This window comes from Bufo gargarizans, chromosome 10, assembly GCF_014858855.1.
Source record: "Bufo gargarizans isolate SCDJY-AF-19 chromosome 10, ASM1485885v1, whole genome shotgun sequence".
In the NCBI taxonomy this organism is placed as follows: Eukaryota; Metazoa; Chordata; class Amphibia; order Anura; family Bufonidae; genus Bufo; species Bufo gargarizans.
Window position 1 is genome coordinate 45,275,027 of NC_058089.1, and position 14,749 is coordinate 45,289,775.

The window sequence follows — 14,749 nt, forward strand, 5'->3', positions numbered from 1 at the left end:
AAAAATAAAAATAAAAAAGTAAAAGTTTTTCATCAAAAGGGGCACTTCCATAAAAATATGTTTACCACATAGCAAAACTTGTGTGGTAAATAAGTGGTATTTTTTTGTTGCATACAACCCTTCCTGCAACTTTAAATCATTTATCATTTTCCAGGCAAATTATGGCAATATAATAATAATCATCATCAATGGGGGAATGAAAATTTATTACACAACTGGTTAAAAAAAAAAAAAAAATTTCAACCATTATATTTTGTTTAGAGTATAGACAATTTAAATATATGCATATATTTACATAGACAACGACAAAACAATTTAAAGGACTTGTGTAGGCCACTCTGAAGACCAGGGATCAGCAACCTCCAGCAGTTCAGAAACTACAACTCCCAGAATGCTTCATTAACTTCTATGGGCGTTAGAAGAGCAGCCAAACATGTTTTTATGCTGGTAGTTGTAGTTCCACAGCAGCTGGAGTGCCGAAGATGATGCTACCATGCTTTGTTCAGCCCTCTCTGGCTTCTCTTGAACGACTTAACAGACAGCAAATCACGGAATGACTTTGCACGTGTAAACTGGCCTTCTGCCAATGATGGACTACGCAGGGTGTCTCGTGAGCTTTTCCCACACTGTTCAAGGTTCATCTCCGAGGCTGCAATCCTAGATTCCTTCTTAAGCATGACACGGCTAAGAAATCGTCCCCAAGAACCAGTGGAGTGTTTGCGGACATCCACCAAGCTAGAAGATAATGAAGTGATTTGAGGTGAAGGAAGGCAGACATGGCTACTTGAAGGAAGAAACACCTGAGCTGGACGTCTGGGAGTTTGTGGCCCAAAGTCTGGGCGCACGGTGAACGTTCCTGGCTTGCAGCGGTATTTAAGGGCCAACTTGCAAATATATCGATCAGCTTTTTGACGCTGCTGGATTGCACAGAGTGGAGGAGTGCCGGAGTATGGGTAGTCACAAGGAGGCACATCATAAGTTTGTACGAGATCAAATTGAGAATTAGAAGATCGTAAAGAGTATCCATCCAGAGCCCCTATGGAAAGAATATACCATTATGCTTTATAAAGGAATACATTTCCAAGTAGAAACAAGTATTGCTGCAAATCACTGGAAAAAAAAAAATATATCCCCTGCATACAAACTATGAGGGTACAGCCACATGTGGTTGGTCCGCTGCAGACACCCTGAACATAGACACATTGTGGAACTGAAATCTGTGCCACATGACAAGTTATGTTCTGATGGGGTTACAGAAAATGTCCCCACCGGCATTTAAAAGACCTTAAGAGAAGCTGAGCTACAGTATCCCCAAAATGACTTTCATTCACGCGTGTCCCTTTCAGCATATGACTGGCACTAGTCTGTTCTTGGCATGGGTATCCCAAGTAGCCATGTTGGTCCTTCGTGACTGCATACTGTATGTGTGGCCATTATAACCTGAAGTGGATGCTGCCAGAAATCCCCTTTTCAATGCACGGGCTGCCCTTTTCCATTGTTGTTCAGCACTGAAACATTTCAACTATTGTATCCCCAAAAAAAGACAAGAAACCAAAAGGTGAAAGAGGTCCTTTTAGGGGGTGTTAAGACCCCAGACCTGCAAAAAATAAAAATTACCTGCTCCCCTTACATCTGCTTTGATGCCACTGTCAATTGGTCACGCGATTCAAAGGGGGCAGGTCACTGCTGTGGCCCGTTATTGGCTGCAGTGGCATCAAAGCGAATGTCAACAGGTGAGGGGACATGAGGGAGGCGAGGAGCCAGGACCCAGTGGTGGAAAGCAGGTAACTACGCTTCCTTCTGCAACCCCGACTATATCACCTGTCTGATGCTTTAATTACAGTGCACAAAACACAGGCCCAAAGGGTCCATAGTATACATTACCTGCAGACATTGGGCGCTTTGTTTGTGACATCCCACTTTGGAGCTCCTTTCTTCTTTCCAGGCTACAATCTATAGACCTTGGCCTCATCCCAGAGCTTCTATGTGGTGATATCAAGGAGACAGAAGTGTGACAGGAGATGTCACTACAGAGGGAAGAACAGGATGATGACGTGGAGTCCAGGTCACTTGTCTCATAAAAGCCTGCGGGAGAGATGGCACAATAAGCTACAGTGTAACTCCATCTTGGATTGCCGCTGTAAGACTAATCTGCTCCATTCTCCAACTACAGGTGCAGCCTCCTACCCCTGGAAATCTATTAGGAGGCTACTGTAGAAACGTAGCTTGTAGTCCACGGGGGAGGCGAGACGCAGAAACCTTGTACTTTAGCAGAGATCAGTGCAGTCACAGGCTTATTTCATGTACGAGCGCCATATCGCGTATGTGAAAGAAGCCTTATCCTCCATTACCTAAAACAGAACGGGGGTCATTTATCAAACACTTGCTTTTTATACCGGTCTTTGATCGCCCCTGCACATGCCAGAGGAGGTGCCTAATTTATGCCAAGGCATGTTCCCTGAGTGGAGCAGTTTTTTTCCTGACCACTTGTACATCTGGAAATGGCAAAATGTTTGTGTATGCGAGTCTGAGCCCTGCCGCTCCCCAGCAGAGAGGAAAGCTTAAAGGGCTTCTACCACCAGAAATACCGTTATGTAGCCGACTGATATAGCGATGCGCCCGTGTCAGCACTACATAACAGTACGTTTCTAACATTTGTCCCTGCAGCCGTTTTTTGTAAAATAAGCACTTTTATAATATGCTAATGAGCCTCTAGGTGCTATGTGGACGTAAAATCAGCACCTAGAGGCTCAGTCTACTCGCCCTTTATCCCGCCCAGGTCCAGTATTGTGCCCGCCCCGCTCCTCTTGATTAATGTCACTGTTCCCTGCATCGCAGACGAAATCCCTCGCCTGCGCCTTTCACTTCTGTATTCGGCAGTGAGAGAATGATGTGCTCCTGGTGCCGGATTCCTCACTGCGCCTGCGCCGACTACGTCACAGTGAGGAAGCCGGCATCCGGAGAGCGGCCTTCACTCACTGCGCCGAATACAGAAGTGAACGGTGCGGGATTTAGTCAACGATGCGGTGGACCGTGGCATCAATCAAGAGGAGCGGGGCAGGCAGAACGAAGGACCTGGGCGGGATAAAGGGCGAGTAGACTGCGCCTCTAGGTGCTGATTTTACGCCCACATAGCACCTAGAGGCTCATTAGCATATTATAAAAGTGCTTATTTTACAAATAACAGCTGCAGGGACAAATGTTAGAAACACACTTATGTAGTGCTGACACGGGCGCATCGCTAATGTCAGTCAGCTACATAACGGTATTTCTTGTGGTAGAAACCCTTTAGGAATTGCCATACAGGCAGAAAAAATAAGTTAAAAATAAAGTCACAAAACGCTATCATACGACTTTTTTTAGGCCAAAAACTAGCCTAGAGCTCTATGTAAATAACCCCCGATTTTTCTTTTGTAATAATGGTGCGTTAAAAAAAATAAATAAAATTATATATATGGTTTGTCCCCTCCTCTAACAAAATAACGGTTATTACGTACCTGAGCTATGGGCAGATATCCGTCTTGTAAACAGGAGATCGCTCGTAACTCCAGAACTTCCCAGTCTTAGTCGAGGTGCCAAAGATCCAGATCCAATTCTGCGCAGTGATGCAGGTTCAGTGGCAAATACTGAAAACAGAGGCTGAACAAGAGAGGGTATTGGTAAAATAGGGAGATGTAACATTGATAACAGCGAGAACATGTGTACCCTAATCCACCAAAGCAGTTATCTAAAAGGATCCAAGTCAGGCCTGCAGTCCGCCGTTTGCTGGGCCCCCCTGGTCTCGGCTCAGCACACACAGGAAGTGGCAGCCAATAACTGGGCACAGCGGTGAATCACCTCTGTCAGGGAGCGGGCATTTCAGAGAATCCCCTGCATGTCGAGCAGAAGCAGCAAGTGGAGACCAGGAAGGTCTCTCTGAGTGATTTTAGGCTACACATAGGAACATAAGAAAAGAAGTCGCAACTAGGAGTTAATGAACCAACTCTCCATTGGACGGTACATGGCCTAACACAATACAATCTCTACAGAATATGTTGGCACCGGTTAAGCAACACAAAATAGTGACCTTGTATGAAAGGGGTTCCCTGGGATTTTAATACTGATGGCCTATCCTCAGGGTAAGTGCTAAATATGAGATCAGCGAGGATCCAACTTCCTTCACCCTGCCGCTCAGCTATTTGTGGAAGCCGCGACACTCACTGTGGCCTCACAGTTTACCAAGCACAGCGCCATCTACTTGGTATTGCAGGTCAGCACTATTCATTTGATTGGGACTGAGCTGCATGGGTTCTCCAGGATTTCGATATTTAAGGCCTATCAATATCATATTATTGGTGGTCCAACTCTTGGCCCCCCTCGCCCATCAGGTGTATGAAGAAGCGCCTGTGCTCCATAAGTGCTTAGGAACCTTCTTAGAAGAAGTGATATCACGTGCCCTAGGTGCAGCCCAGTCCCATTCAAATAAATAGTGCTGAACTGCAATACCAAGTGCAGCCAGTATCCAGTAGATGGCGCTACTTGGTAAAACTGTAAGGCCTCTTTCACAGGGTCGTCACGTTTTTTGGCCCAGATAAGATGCGGGTGCGTTGCGGGAAAATGCATGATTTTTCTGCGCGAGTGCAAAACATTGTAATGCGTTTTGCACACGCGTGAGAAAAATCGGCTTGTTTGGTACCCAGACCCGGACTTCTTCACAGTTAGGTGTTGTGTAGATTGCTATTATTTTCCCTTATAACATGGTTATAAAGGGAAAGTAATAGCATTCTTAATACAGAATGCATAGTACAATAGGGCTGGAGGGGTTAAAAAAATAAAAATAATTTAACTCACTTTAATCCACTTGCTCGCACAGCCCGGCTTCTCTTTGAGGAATAGGACCTTTGATGACGTCACTGTGCTCATCACATGATCTTTTTACCATAGTGATGGATCATGTGACGAACCATGTGATGAGCGCAGTGACATGACAGGTCCTTTTCTTGTGCACAGCAAAGATAAAGACCGAAGAGAAGCCGGGCTGCGCAAACAAGTGGATTAAGGAGAGTTAAGTTATTTATTTTTAACCCCTCCAGCCCTATTGTACTATGCATTCTGTATTAATAATGATTGGGTCTCCATCCCGATCGTCTCCTAGCAACTGTGCCTGAAAATTGCACCGCATCCGCACTTGCTTGCGATTTTCACGCAGCCCCATTCACTTCTATGTGGCCTGCGTTGCGTGAAAAAAAAAAAAAGCACAAAGAGGAGCATGCTGCGATTTTCACACAACGCACAAGTGATGCGTGAAAATCACCGCTCATGTGCACAGCCCCATAGAAATGAACTGGTCAGGATTCAGTGTAGGTGCAATGTGTTCACCTCAAGCATTGCACCCGCGCAGAAATCTTGCGCGTGTGAAAGGGGCCTAAGGACACAGTGAGTGTTGCCGCTTTCTAAGGCCTCTTTCACACTTGCGTTGTCCGGATCCGGCGTGTACTCCACTTGCCGGCATTACACGCCGGATCCGGAAAAACGCAAGTGTACTGAAAGCATTTGAAGACGAATCCGTCTTCAAAATGCTTTCAGTGTTACTATGGCAGCCAGGACGCTATTAACCACTTCAACCCCGCTAGCTAAAACTCCCTTCATGACCAGGCCACTTTTTACACTTCGGCACTACACTACTTTCACCGTTTATCGCTCGGTCATGCAACTTATCACCCAAATGAATTTTACCTCCTTTTCTTCTCACTAATAGAGCTTTCATTTGGTGGTATTTTATTGCTGCTGACATTTTCACTTTTTTTGTTATTAATCGAAATTTAAATATTTTTTTGCAAAAAAATGACATTTTTCACTTTCAGCTGTAAAATTTTGCAAAAAAAAAAAAACGACATCCATATATAAATTTTTCGCTAAATTTATTGTTCTACATGTCTTTGATAAAAAAAAAAAATGTTTGGGCAAAAGTTATAGCGTTTACAAACTATGGTACAAAAATGTGAATTTCCGCTTTTTGAAGCAACTCTGACTTTCTGAGCACCTGTCATGTTTCCTGAGGTTCTACAATGCCCAAACAGTAGAAAAACCTCGCAAATGACCCCATTTCGGAAAGTAGACACCCTAAGGTATTCGCTGATGGGCATAGTGAGTTCATAGAACTTTTTATTTTTTGTCACAAGTTAGTGGAAAATGATGATTTTTATTTTTATTTATTTTTTCCTTACAAAGCCTCATATTCCACTAACTTGCGACAAAAAATAAAAAAAATTCTAGGAACTCGCCATGCCCCTCATGGAATACCTTGGGGTGTCTTCTTTCCAAAATGGGGTCACTTGTGGGGTAGTTATACTGCCCTGGCTTTTTAGGGGCCCGAAAGCGTGAGAAGAAGTCTGGAATATAAATGTCAAAAAAAATTTACGCATTTGGATTCCGTGAGGGGTACGGTGAGTTCATGTGAGATTTTATTTTTTGACACAAGTTAGTGGAATATGAGACTTTGTAAGAAAAAACTAACAAAACAAAAAATATATATTTCCGCTAACTTGGGCCAAAAAAATGTCTGAATGGAGCCTTACAGGGGGGGGGGGGGGGGGGGGTGATCAATGACAGGGGGTGATCAGGGAATCTATATGGGTGATCACCCGCCTGTCATTGATCACCCCCCTGTAAGGCTCCATTCAGACATCCGTATGTGTTTTGCGGATCCGTAAAAGTCATACGGACGTCTAAACGGAGCCTGACAGGGGGGTGATCAATGAGTTTATATGGGGTGATCATGGGTGATCAGGGGTTCATAAGGGGTTAATAAGTGACGGGGGGGGGGTGTAGTGTAGTGTGGTGTTTGGTGCGACTGTACTGAGCTACCTGTGTCCTCTGGTGGTCGATCCTAACAAAAGGGACCACCAGAGGACCAGGTAGCAGGTATATTAGACGCTGTTATCAAAACAGCGTCTAATATACCTGTTAGGGGTTAAAAAAAAAAAATATATCACATCTCCAGCCTGCCAGCGAGCGATCGCCGCTGGCAGGCTGGAGATCCACTCGCTTACCTTCTTTTCCTGTGAGTGCGCGCGCGTTCACAGGAAATCTCGGCCCTCGCGAGATGACGCGTATATGCGTGACTGTGCGCAGGGCCGCCGCCTCCGGACCGCACATCTGCGTTAGGCGGTCCGGAGGCGGTTTAAGTCCTGGTTGCCATAGTAGTAGTGGGGAGCAGTATACTTACCGTCCGTGCGTCTCCAGAATTACGTCAGAGCGCCCCATGCGCATGGATGACGTGCCATGCGATCACGTCATCCATGCGCGTGGGGCGCCCTGACATCACTCTGGAGCGCCCCGGGAGCCGCACGGACGGTAAGTATGCTGCCCCCCACTACACTTTACCATGGCTGCCAGGACTTTAGCGTTCCGGCAGCCATGGTAAACATTCAGAAAAAGCTAAAACGTCGTATCCGGCAATGCGCCGAAACGACGTTTAGCTTAAGGCCGGATCCGGATCAATGCCTTTCATTGGGCATTAATTCCGGATCCGGCCTTGTGGCAAGTCTTCAGGATTTTTGGCCGGAGCAAAAAGCGCAGCATGCTGCGGTATTTTCTCCGGCCAAAAAACGTTTCGGTCCGGAACTGAAGACATCCTGAACGGATTTCACTCCATTCAGAATGCATTAGGATAAAACTGATCAGGATTCTTCCGGCATAGAGCCCCGACGACGGAACTCTATGCCGGAAGAAAAGAACGCAGGTGTGAAAGAGCCCTTAAACAGCCGATCAGCAGAGTAAATGGAGTTTGATCCCCGCTGAGCTTATATTCATCACCTAACCTGAGGATAGGCCAGCAATATTAAAATCCCAGGGAACCCCTTTAATACAAAGTCATTATAGCTACTAGAGAGAGGTCGTTGATCCAGGGAGTTATTCCGATTGCCCAAATGGAGTCGGGAAGGTTTTTTTTATGTCCCCTAGAGTGGGGGAAATTGGATTTCTACCTCACGGGGTATTTTTTGCCTTCCTCTGGATCAACTTGTAGGATAACCGGCTGAACTGGATGTTAATTGCCTCCTGCAAACATATTCTGCAGAGATTGTAATCATTTGTGTTACGCCATGTCCTTTTTTTGCAGTAACAAGTACCGTCCAATGTTAGTCCATTAACTCCTAGTTGCGATTCCTTTTCTTAGGCTCCATTCAGACGTCCGTAACGTGTTTTGCGGATCCACAAAACACGGACAGTGGCAATGGACGTGTGAATGGACCCTCATGTTTTAGATGTCAGACCCCGTGTGTAGCCTAAAATTAGTCTGTGCTGTTAAGATTTGTCTGTCAGGAAATAAAATAAATTATGATGTTTTGTCCACTAGGTGGCACTGCTGACAAAACATGGGAAACCTAGCCAGAAAATAAAACTGGAACTAGTACACAAGCATGATTTAACAGTTCCTTTATTAAAGTAGCACAACTTTTCCTTAACTGGGTCAAATGAACAGCAAAAGGTAACATCTACATAACTGAGGAAAGGCCATCAATATAAAAATCCTGGATAACTCAGGTTAGGTTTCATGCCGTTTTCAATATCTATAATAGAGACTTCTAGATTCCACACCGAAGTCTATGACAAATCCGCAGTTTGTCACAGTTTCCATGCAAAAACCATGGCAGGTGACCACAAGCGGAGTAGCTATATCAAATTCTAGGCCAGATAGCTAAAGCTCAGCCTTGGTTTTATGATATGGCTTCTGCAGCAGAGTTTACCCAACGGTAAAATTCATTAAGGTTTATTTTCTAGGCGCACCAGTCCACTTTGTGGCGTAAAAAAGGCACAAGACCCCATATTTTGGAGGATGCCTCATGATAAATTTGCCAAATCCTCCAGCACGGCAGATGGGAAACAAACACCAGCGTTTTACACCGGTCTTTATAAATGACCCCGCAGTGTGTGAATGAGATGTTAAAATTTCATCCGCACGTAAAAATCTGTACAAATTTTGTTCTGAAATGCATGGAGGTACCCTAAGGCCCCTTTCACACGGGCGAGTATTCCACACGGGTGCAATGCACGGGATGGTTATAAGGGAAAATAGCATTCTGAATACAGAATGCATAGTACAATAGTGCTGGAGGGGTTAAAAAAATAATTTAATTCACCTTAATCCACTTGCTCGCGCAGCCGGCATCCTTTCTGTCTCTTTCTTTGCCGATTGCAGTCAAAGGACCTGTGGTGACATCACTCCGGTCATCACATGATCCATCACCATGGTAAAAGATCATGTCATCACACGGTCCGTCACATGATCTTTTACCATGGTGATGGCTCATGTGATGACCGGAGTGACATAACCACAGGTCTTTTGACTGCAATCAGCAAAGAAAGAGACAGAAAAGATGCCGGCTGAGCGAGCAAGTGGATTAGGGCGAGTTAAATTATTATTTTTAACCCCTCCAGCGCTATTGTACTATGCATTCAGAATGCTATTATTTTCCCTTATAACCACGTTATAAGGGAAAATACAATCTACAGAACACGATCCCAAGCCCGAACTTCTGTGAAGAAGTTCGGGTTTGGGTACCAAACATGCCGATTTTTCTCATGCGCGTGCAAAATGGATCGTGGACCCATTCACTTCAATGTGTCTGCGATCCGCCCGTTTCTCAAAAAGATAGGACATGTTCAATCTTTTTGCGGAAAGGAGGTACGGGACGAAACCCCATGGAAGCACTCTGTTCCATCCTGCACCTTTCCGCATGTTCGGATACGCGGACCCATTAAAGTGAAGGGGTCCATATCCGTGATGTGGAATGCGCAAGGTACGGCGCCAGTGTATTGCGGATCTGCAAATGCGGTCCGCAGTACGGCCATGGGGCGCACGCATTCGTGTGCAGGAGGCCATAAGCTATAAGGGAAAGATCTGCACCTGTTGTGTTTGGAGCCGCACCTGTTTTTTTCTCACAATCACTGATGGAAATCACTGACCAAACACTGGCGTGTGAATAAGGCAAAATACTGCAGATTGGGAGGGGGAGGGATCTTCCCCGTTCAGGACACCCCTGTATGTGTCACAGCGACCTGGCAGACCCAGCACATTCATGCACTACATGGACAACCCTTCAATACAACATTTCAATGTAATGGAAGCGTATGCCTAAACAAGGCTTCACTCAGCAACAGCATAACCTGATCGGATTAAATAAGGCTGAATGCCTAGCCAGGGGTTTATAATATATTATAGCATTACTATACCTTCAGCCGCAGAATATATGCTGCCGTTTACCACAGCCCATAGACTCAATGGGGGAGATTTATCAAAACTGATGTAAAGGAAAACTACATCAAAAAAATGTAAGGCACAATCTGTTAGTAAGGTGCCAGTTTCCCTTTACATCAGTTTTGATAAATCTCCCCCATTGAGTCTATGGGCTGTGGTAAACGGCAGCCAGTATTCTGCGGCTGAATGTAGTGCTCCCAGCAATATTGGCACTGGGGTCCTGAATCGGGGTTATTACATAAAGTGTTTATCATCTATCCAGGTGATGAATATAAGATGGTGGGTGTCTGACCACCGGAGCCCCCGGTGATCCTGAGAATGGGGCGTCCCAGAGTCCTTTCTCTGGATGAAGCGGTAGTGTGAATGTCACTTCTATGGGACAGATGTAGCAGGCTTCACGTCAGCCACTTACACACGAGTGCGGGTAAACAAGCACAAGAGCCACACAAATTTCCGTGCGGATGCATGTGCGTTTGAGCACCATATCTACACTAAAATCAGCCATTTCTAATTGTGGCTTTTGGTGCGGATTAGATGCGGTTTTCCACAGATCTCACCCTTGCATTAAAAAAGGTGAAATGACAAGACAAAAAAAGGAAAAGAAAACAACGCATAATTGACATGCTGTGGTCAAAATCTGCACTGAAAAATAAAAATCTGTAAAGTGTACAAGAAATTTGTGTGATCTCGTACACCTTGCTGGTACTGTACTACACTGCGGTTTTTCCACACGGGTATCCGCGTGGAAAGGTTGTGCATATTCCACAGTGTGTGCGGGTGGCCTTCTGGTACGGCCACGTGGACAGGTTTCGAAGTACAGTTTTGGAAGACAAAAATCAGGAGTGGATACTTGAAGCTATATTTATAGTATAATTGTCTTTTAGCTGACATGACTGATTACCTATATCCCTTTCCCCCCCTCCTCCCTTTCCTCCCTCCCCCCTCCTTTCTTTATTCTTCATAAGTTTCATGTTAACTTTGATGTTCCAATTGTAACTTTTATTGCTGGATCACCTGTCATCATACTTTACGCTATTATGTGTAAATTGACTGTAATTGACTGATCTACTGTCATAAAACAATAAAAAATTGTTAAAGAAAAAAAAAAGAAAAAGAAAAAAAAAAAAATCAGGAGTGGATCATAAAACATATACAACGGCCTCTTTCACACTTGCGTTGTCCAGATCCGGCTTGTACTCCACTTGCTGGAATTACACGCCGGATCCGGAAAAACGCAAGTGTACTGAAAGCATTTGAAGACGGATCCATCTTCAAAATGCGTTCAGTGTTACTATGGCACCCAGGACGCTATTAAAGTCCTGGTTGCCATAGTAGGAGCGGGGGAGCGGGGGAGCAGTATACTTACAGTCCGCGCGGCTCCCGGGGCGCTCCAGAGTGACGTCAGAGCGCCCCATGCGCATGGATGACGTGCCATGCGATCACGTGATCCATGCGCCTGGGGCGCCCTGACGTCACTCTGGAGCGCCCCGGGAGCCGCACGGACGGTAAGTATGCTGCTCCCCCGCTCCCCACTACACTTTACCATGGCTGACTTTAGCGTCCCGGCAGCCATGGTAACCATTCAGAAAAAGCTAAACGTCGTATCCGGCAATGCGCCGAAACGACATTTAGCTTAAGGCCGGATCCGGATCAATGCCTTTCAATGGGCATTAATTCCGGATCCGGCCTTGCGGCAAGTTTTCAGGATTTTTGGCCGGAGCAAAAAGCGCAGCATGCTGCGGTATTTTCTCCGGCAAAAAAACGTTCCGGTCCGGAACTGAAGACATCCTGATGCATCGTGAACGGATTTCACTCCATTCAGAATGCATTAGGATAAAACTGATCAGGATTCTTCCGGCATAGAGCCCCGACGACGGAACTCTATGCCGGAAGACAAGAACGCAGGTGTGAAAGAGCCCTTAAAAAATAAAAATAATTATTCCTGGTTTCGGCTTCCAAAACTGCATCAGGAAACCTGACCGTGTGGCCAGACCCATAGGAGTCAATGAAGAGATGGGACAGATGTGCACTGTGGTAATTGCCTATGCAGTTTTCACAGGTGAAACACATGGGGGATTGGGGGATAATTTTCACTCCAAAATTCTGGTCTCAGTCACAAAATAGGGGTTTGCGACTTTTTGGGATTTGCACACTAAAAAAAAATAATATATTTGCAACTTTCTGCATTTTACACCATTCAGTCCAGTTTTGAAAACTGGGCTTTGTTAAGCTATGTTCCAGATGAAGGCACGGCTACACGGTGACAGCGATTGCACGGCCCCTGTGATGCTGCCGTGCATGGCATTGGGCCTGGATTTCTTGTGAACCAGGGCTCACAGTCACCCACACTGCGATCCTGGCTGGGACAGTCGTCGTACTACCAGTGTCGCCGTGCCCTTATCATTGCAAATTTATTCCAGGGGAAAAAGTGAGGCAGCGTTTATAGATGCCTCATGTTGTTGGTTAGATTTGGTGCTTTTGATAAATTTGGCGCTAAGTACATCAACGAAGACTCAAGTAAAAGAGACTTCAAAAAGGTTTCCCCCATGATAAAATTTCCATCCGATTTGATTTTTTTGTGAAAAAGCAAAAGTTAAACAGATGCATTATTTCTGGATGCGTTTTTTGCGATGCAGCACAAAAGCAATGTGTAAACCTGCCTTCACGCTCCAAAGCGTACGGAAAGGTTAAATAGCTTCTTGTGACCCAACCAGGCAGGCGTTTGTGAAATGGAAATTGGGCTGTATTCACAATGATGGTCAGAAAATCAAGTGCATGATTAAACCACCAAAAACGGAACAGATCCTGGATCCGCTTGGCTCAGTTTCGTCAGGCGGACAGCAAGACGCTGCAAACCGTGTTCTAGTGTCCACCTCCAGAGCGGAATGGAGACTGAACTGATGCATTCTGAGCGGATCCTTCTCCATTCAGAATGCATTAGGGCAAAACTGCTCCGTTTTGGACCGCTGGTAAGAGCCCTGAACGGATCTCACAAACTGAAAGCCAAAACGCCAGTGTGAAAGTAGCCCAAGTGTCAAAAGTCTGGTGCAGTGGCATAGATACCCATGTTCTGAGGAGCCTTAGAGGTCACAGATTGCTCCCGCCACCTTTACCCCTCAGGGAGAGGAAGACTTTGTCCTGCAATTAGGCACAGTCTCTACACCTTGCACAAACACACACCTCTTACTCAAATAGAGATAGAAGGTATCTGATTGTGACCTTCCTAAAAGTGCACTCAAGGATGAAGACATTTCCTATGCATTTACGCTACTGTGTGGTCATCAGAGAGTAAGCTCATGGGTCACCACTTCATATGGCACCATGGACAACAATTAGAATATGTTAGAGACTGCTTTATCATGAGTAGAACAGAAGTGGACTTACCTCTCGCTCTTCGTTTTGCTCCACAGTCTTGTCCACATTGTGCCCAGTCTGATCTAGTTCTTGACCATCTGTTCTGGTCCAGATAGATGACTGGGAGAGCCAGCGTTGGTTGCTGGTGTCAGCTGGTGCTTGGTTCTGTCTCCCAAGACTTTGTGGAAGGTCCATGGAGTTTCCCTGTGGCTGTTCTAGTACGGTCTTAGCAGGTCTAGGGGACTCCATACTCCACTGAGCTAGCTTTCTTGTATGAACTTTGACCTGCAGCCCTTCTACCAGGTCAGTCATGATTGCTTGTTTGAAGCAACTTGATTCTGAGCTGTAGTCCAGTTCTAGGTCCTGTGGTGGAGTCATCTCTTGAAAGTTCTGGAGTTTACATTTTCTCAGTCTGACAAGAGCCTCCTCCTGGATGTGGGCCAACTCCAAACTCCTAGGTTTTGTTTGATCCATCTCCAAATTCTTCCATCTACCACAAGCCATACTTTCCTCTGCACCCATCCCTTGCCATCCGTCCCGATCCTTCTTCTCGGACCTTTCTTTCTCTTCCAGGGCCCCTCTGACCCTCTCCTCTGCCTCTTGCCTCATTAGATGGAGCTCCTTCAGACTTGCTGTGGTCACCTCCAGCCATCTGCTGACCCATGCCCGGTCGGAGCGGGTATGAGGAGGCTGTGCCCTCATCGTGAAGCAGCTCACACCTGGATGGAAGTCACCTGGGATTAATTAGATCTCCTCGGCCATGTATTGAGAGCAGCCTGGTCCTGGAGAGCACAGCATGGATTGCCGGCGAGCTGATCTTCCAGCAGAGCCCAGGCTGGAGCAGCCAATCAGCGCTGGACGGTAATCCGATCCTAGATGTCGGAGTCTGAACAATCACTTTCCGGATGCCAGCACTCGGACAAAGAGAGGAGACTGAGACTCTTATCACTGGACATCAGCGGCACAGAAAGTCGCAGCCCTGCGCCCACAATCCGTAGACCTCTCCTGCCTTTGTCCACAGGCTCAGGCGCTGGGGATTTAAACCCCGTGACGTCACTGTGGGCGGGAACCTGCGGCCTCACCTCATGGACCGGGACATCATAGGTGCACAGACCATGTGTGTACAGAGGACACGTATGAATAAAGTCATAATGT

General features: G+C 46.0%; 1 protein-coding gene across 1 annotated transcript; it reads right to left on the minus strand.

The window, feature by feature from the left end:
• Positions 1-437: 437 nt before the first annotated feature.
• On the minus strand, positions 438-14,528 carry LOC122920051. Its single transcript, XM_044269262.1, has 5 exons — positions 13,625-14,528; positions 3,494-3,639; positions 2,485-2,495; positions 1,885-2,085; positions 438-1,036 (listed from the first exon to the last, which is right to left on the minus strand). Exons 1-5 carry the CDS (start codon positions 14,294-14,296, stop codon positions 489-491), a joined length of 1,578 nt encoding a protein of 525 aa, XP_044125197.1. The 5' UTR covers positions 14,297-14,528; the 3' UTR covers positions 438-488.
• Positions 14,529-14,749: the final 221 nt, after the last annotated feature.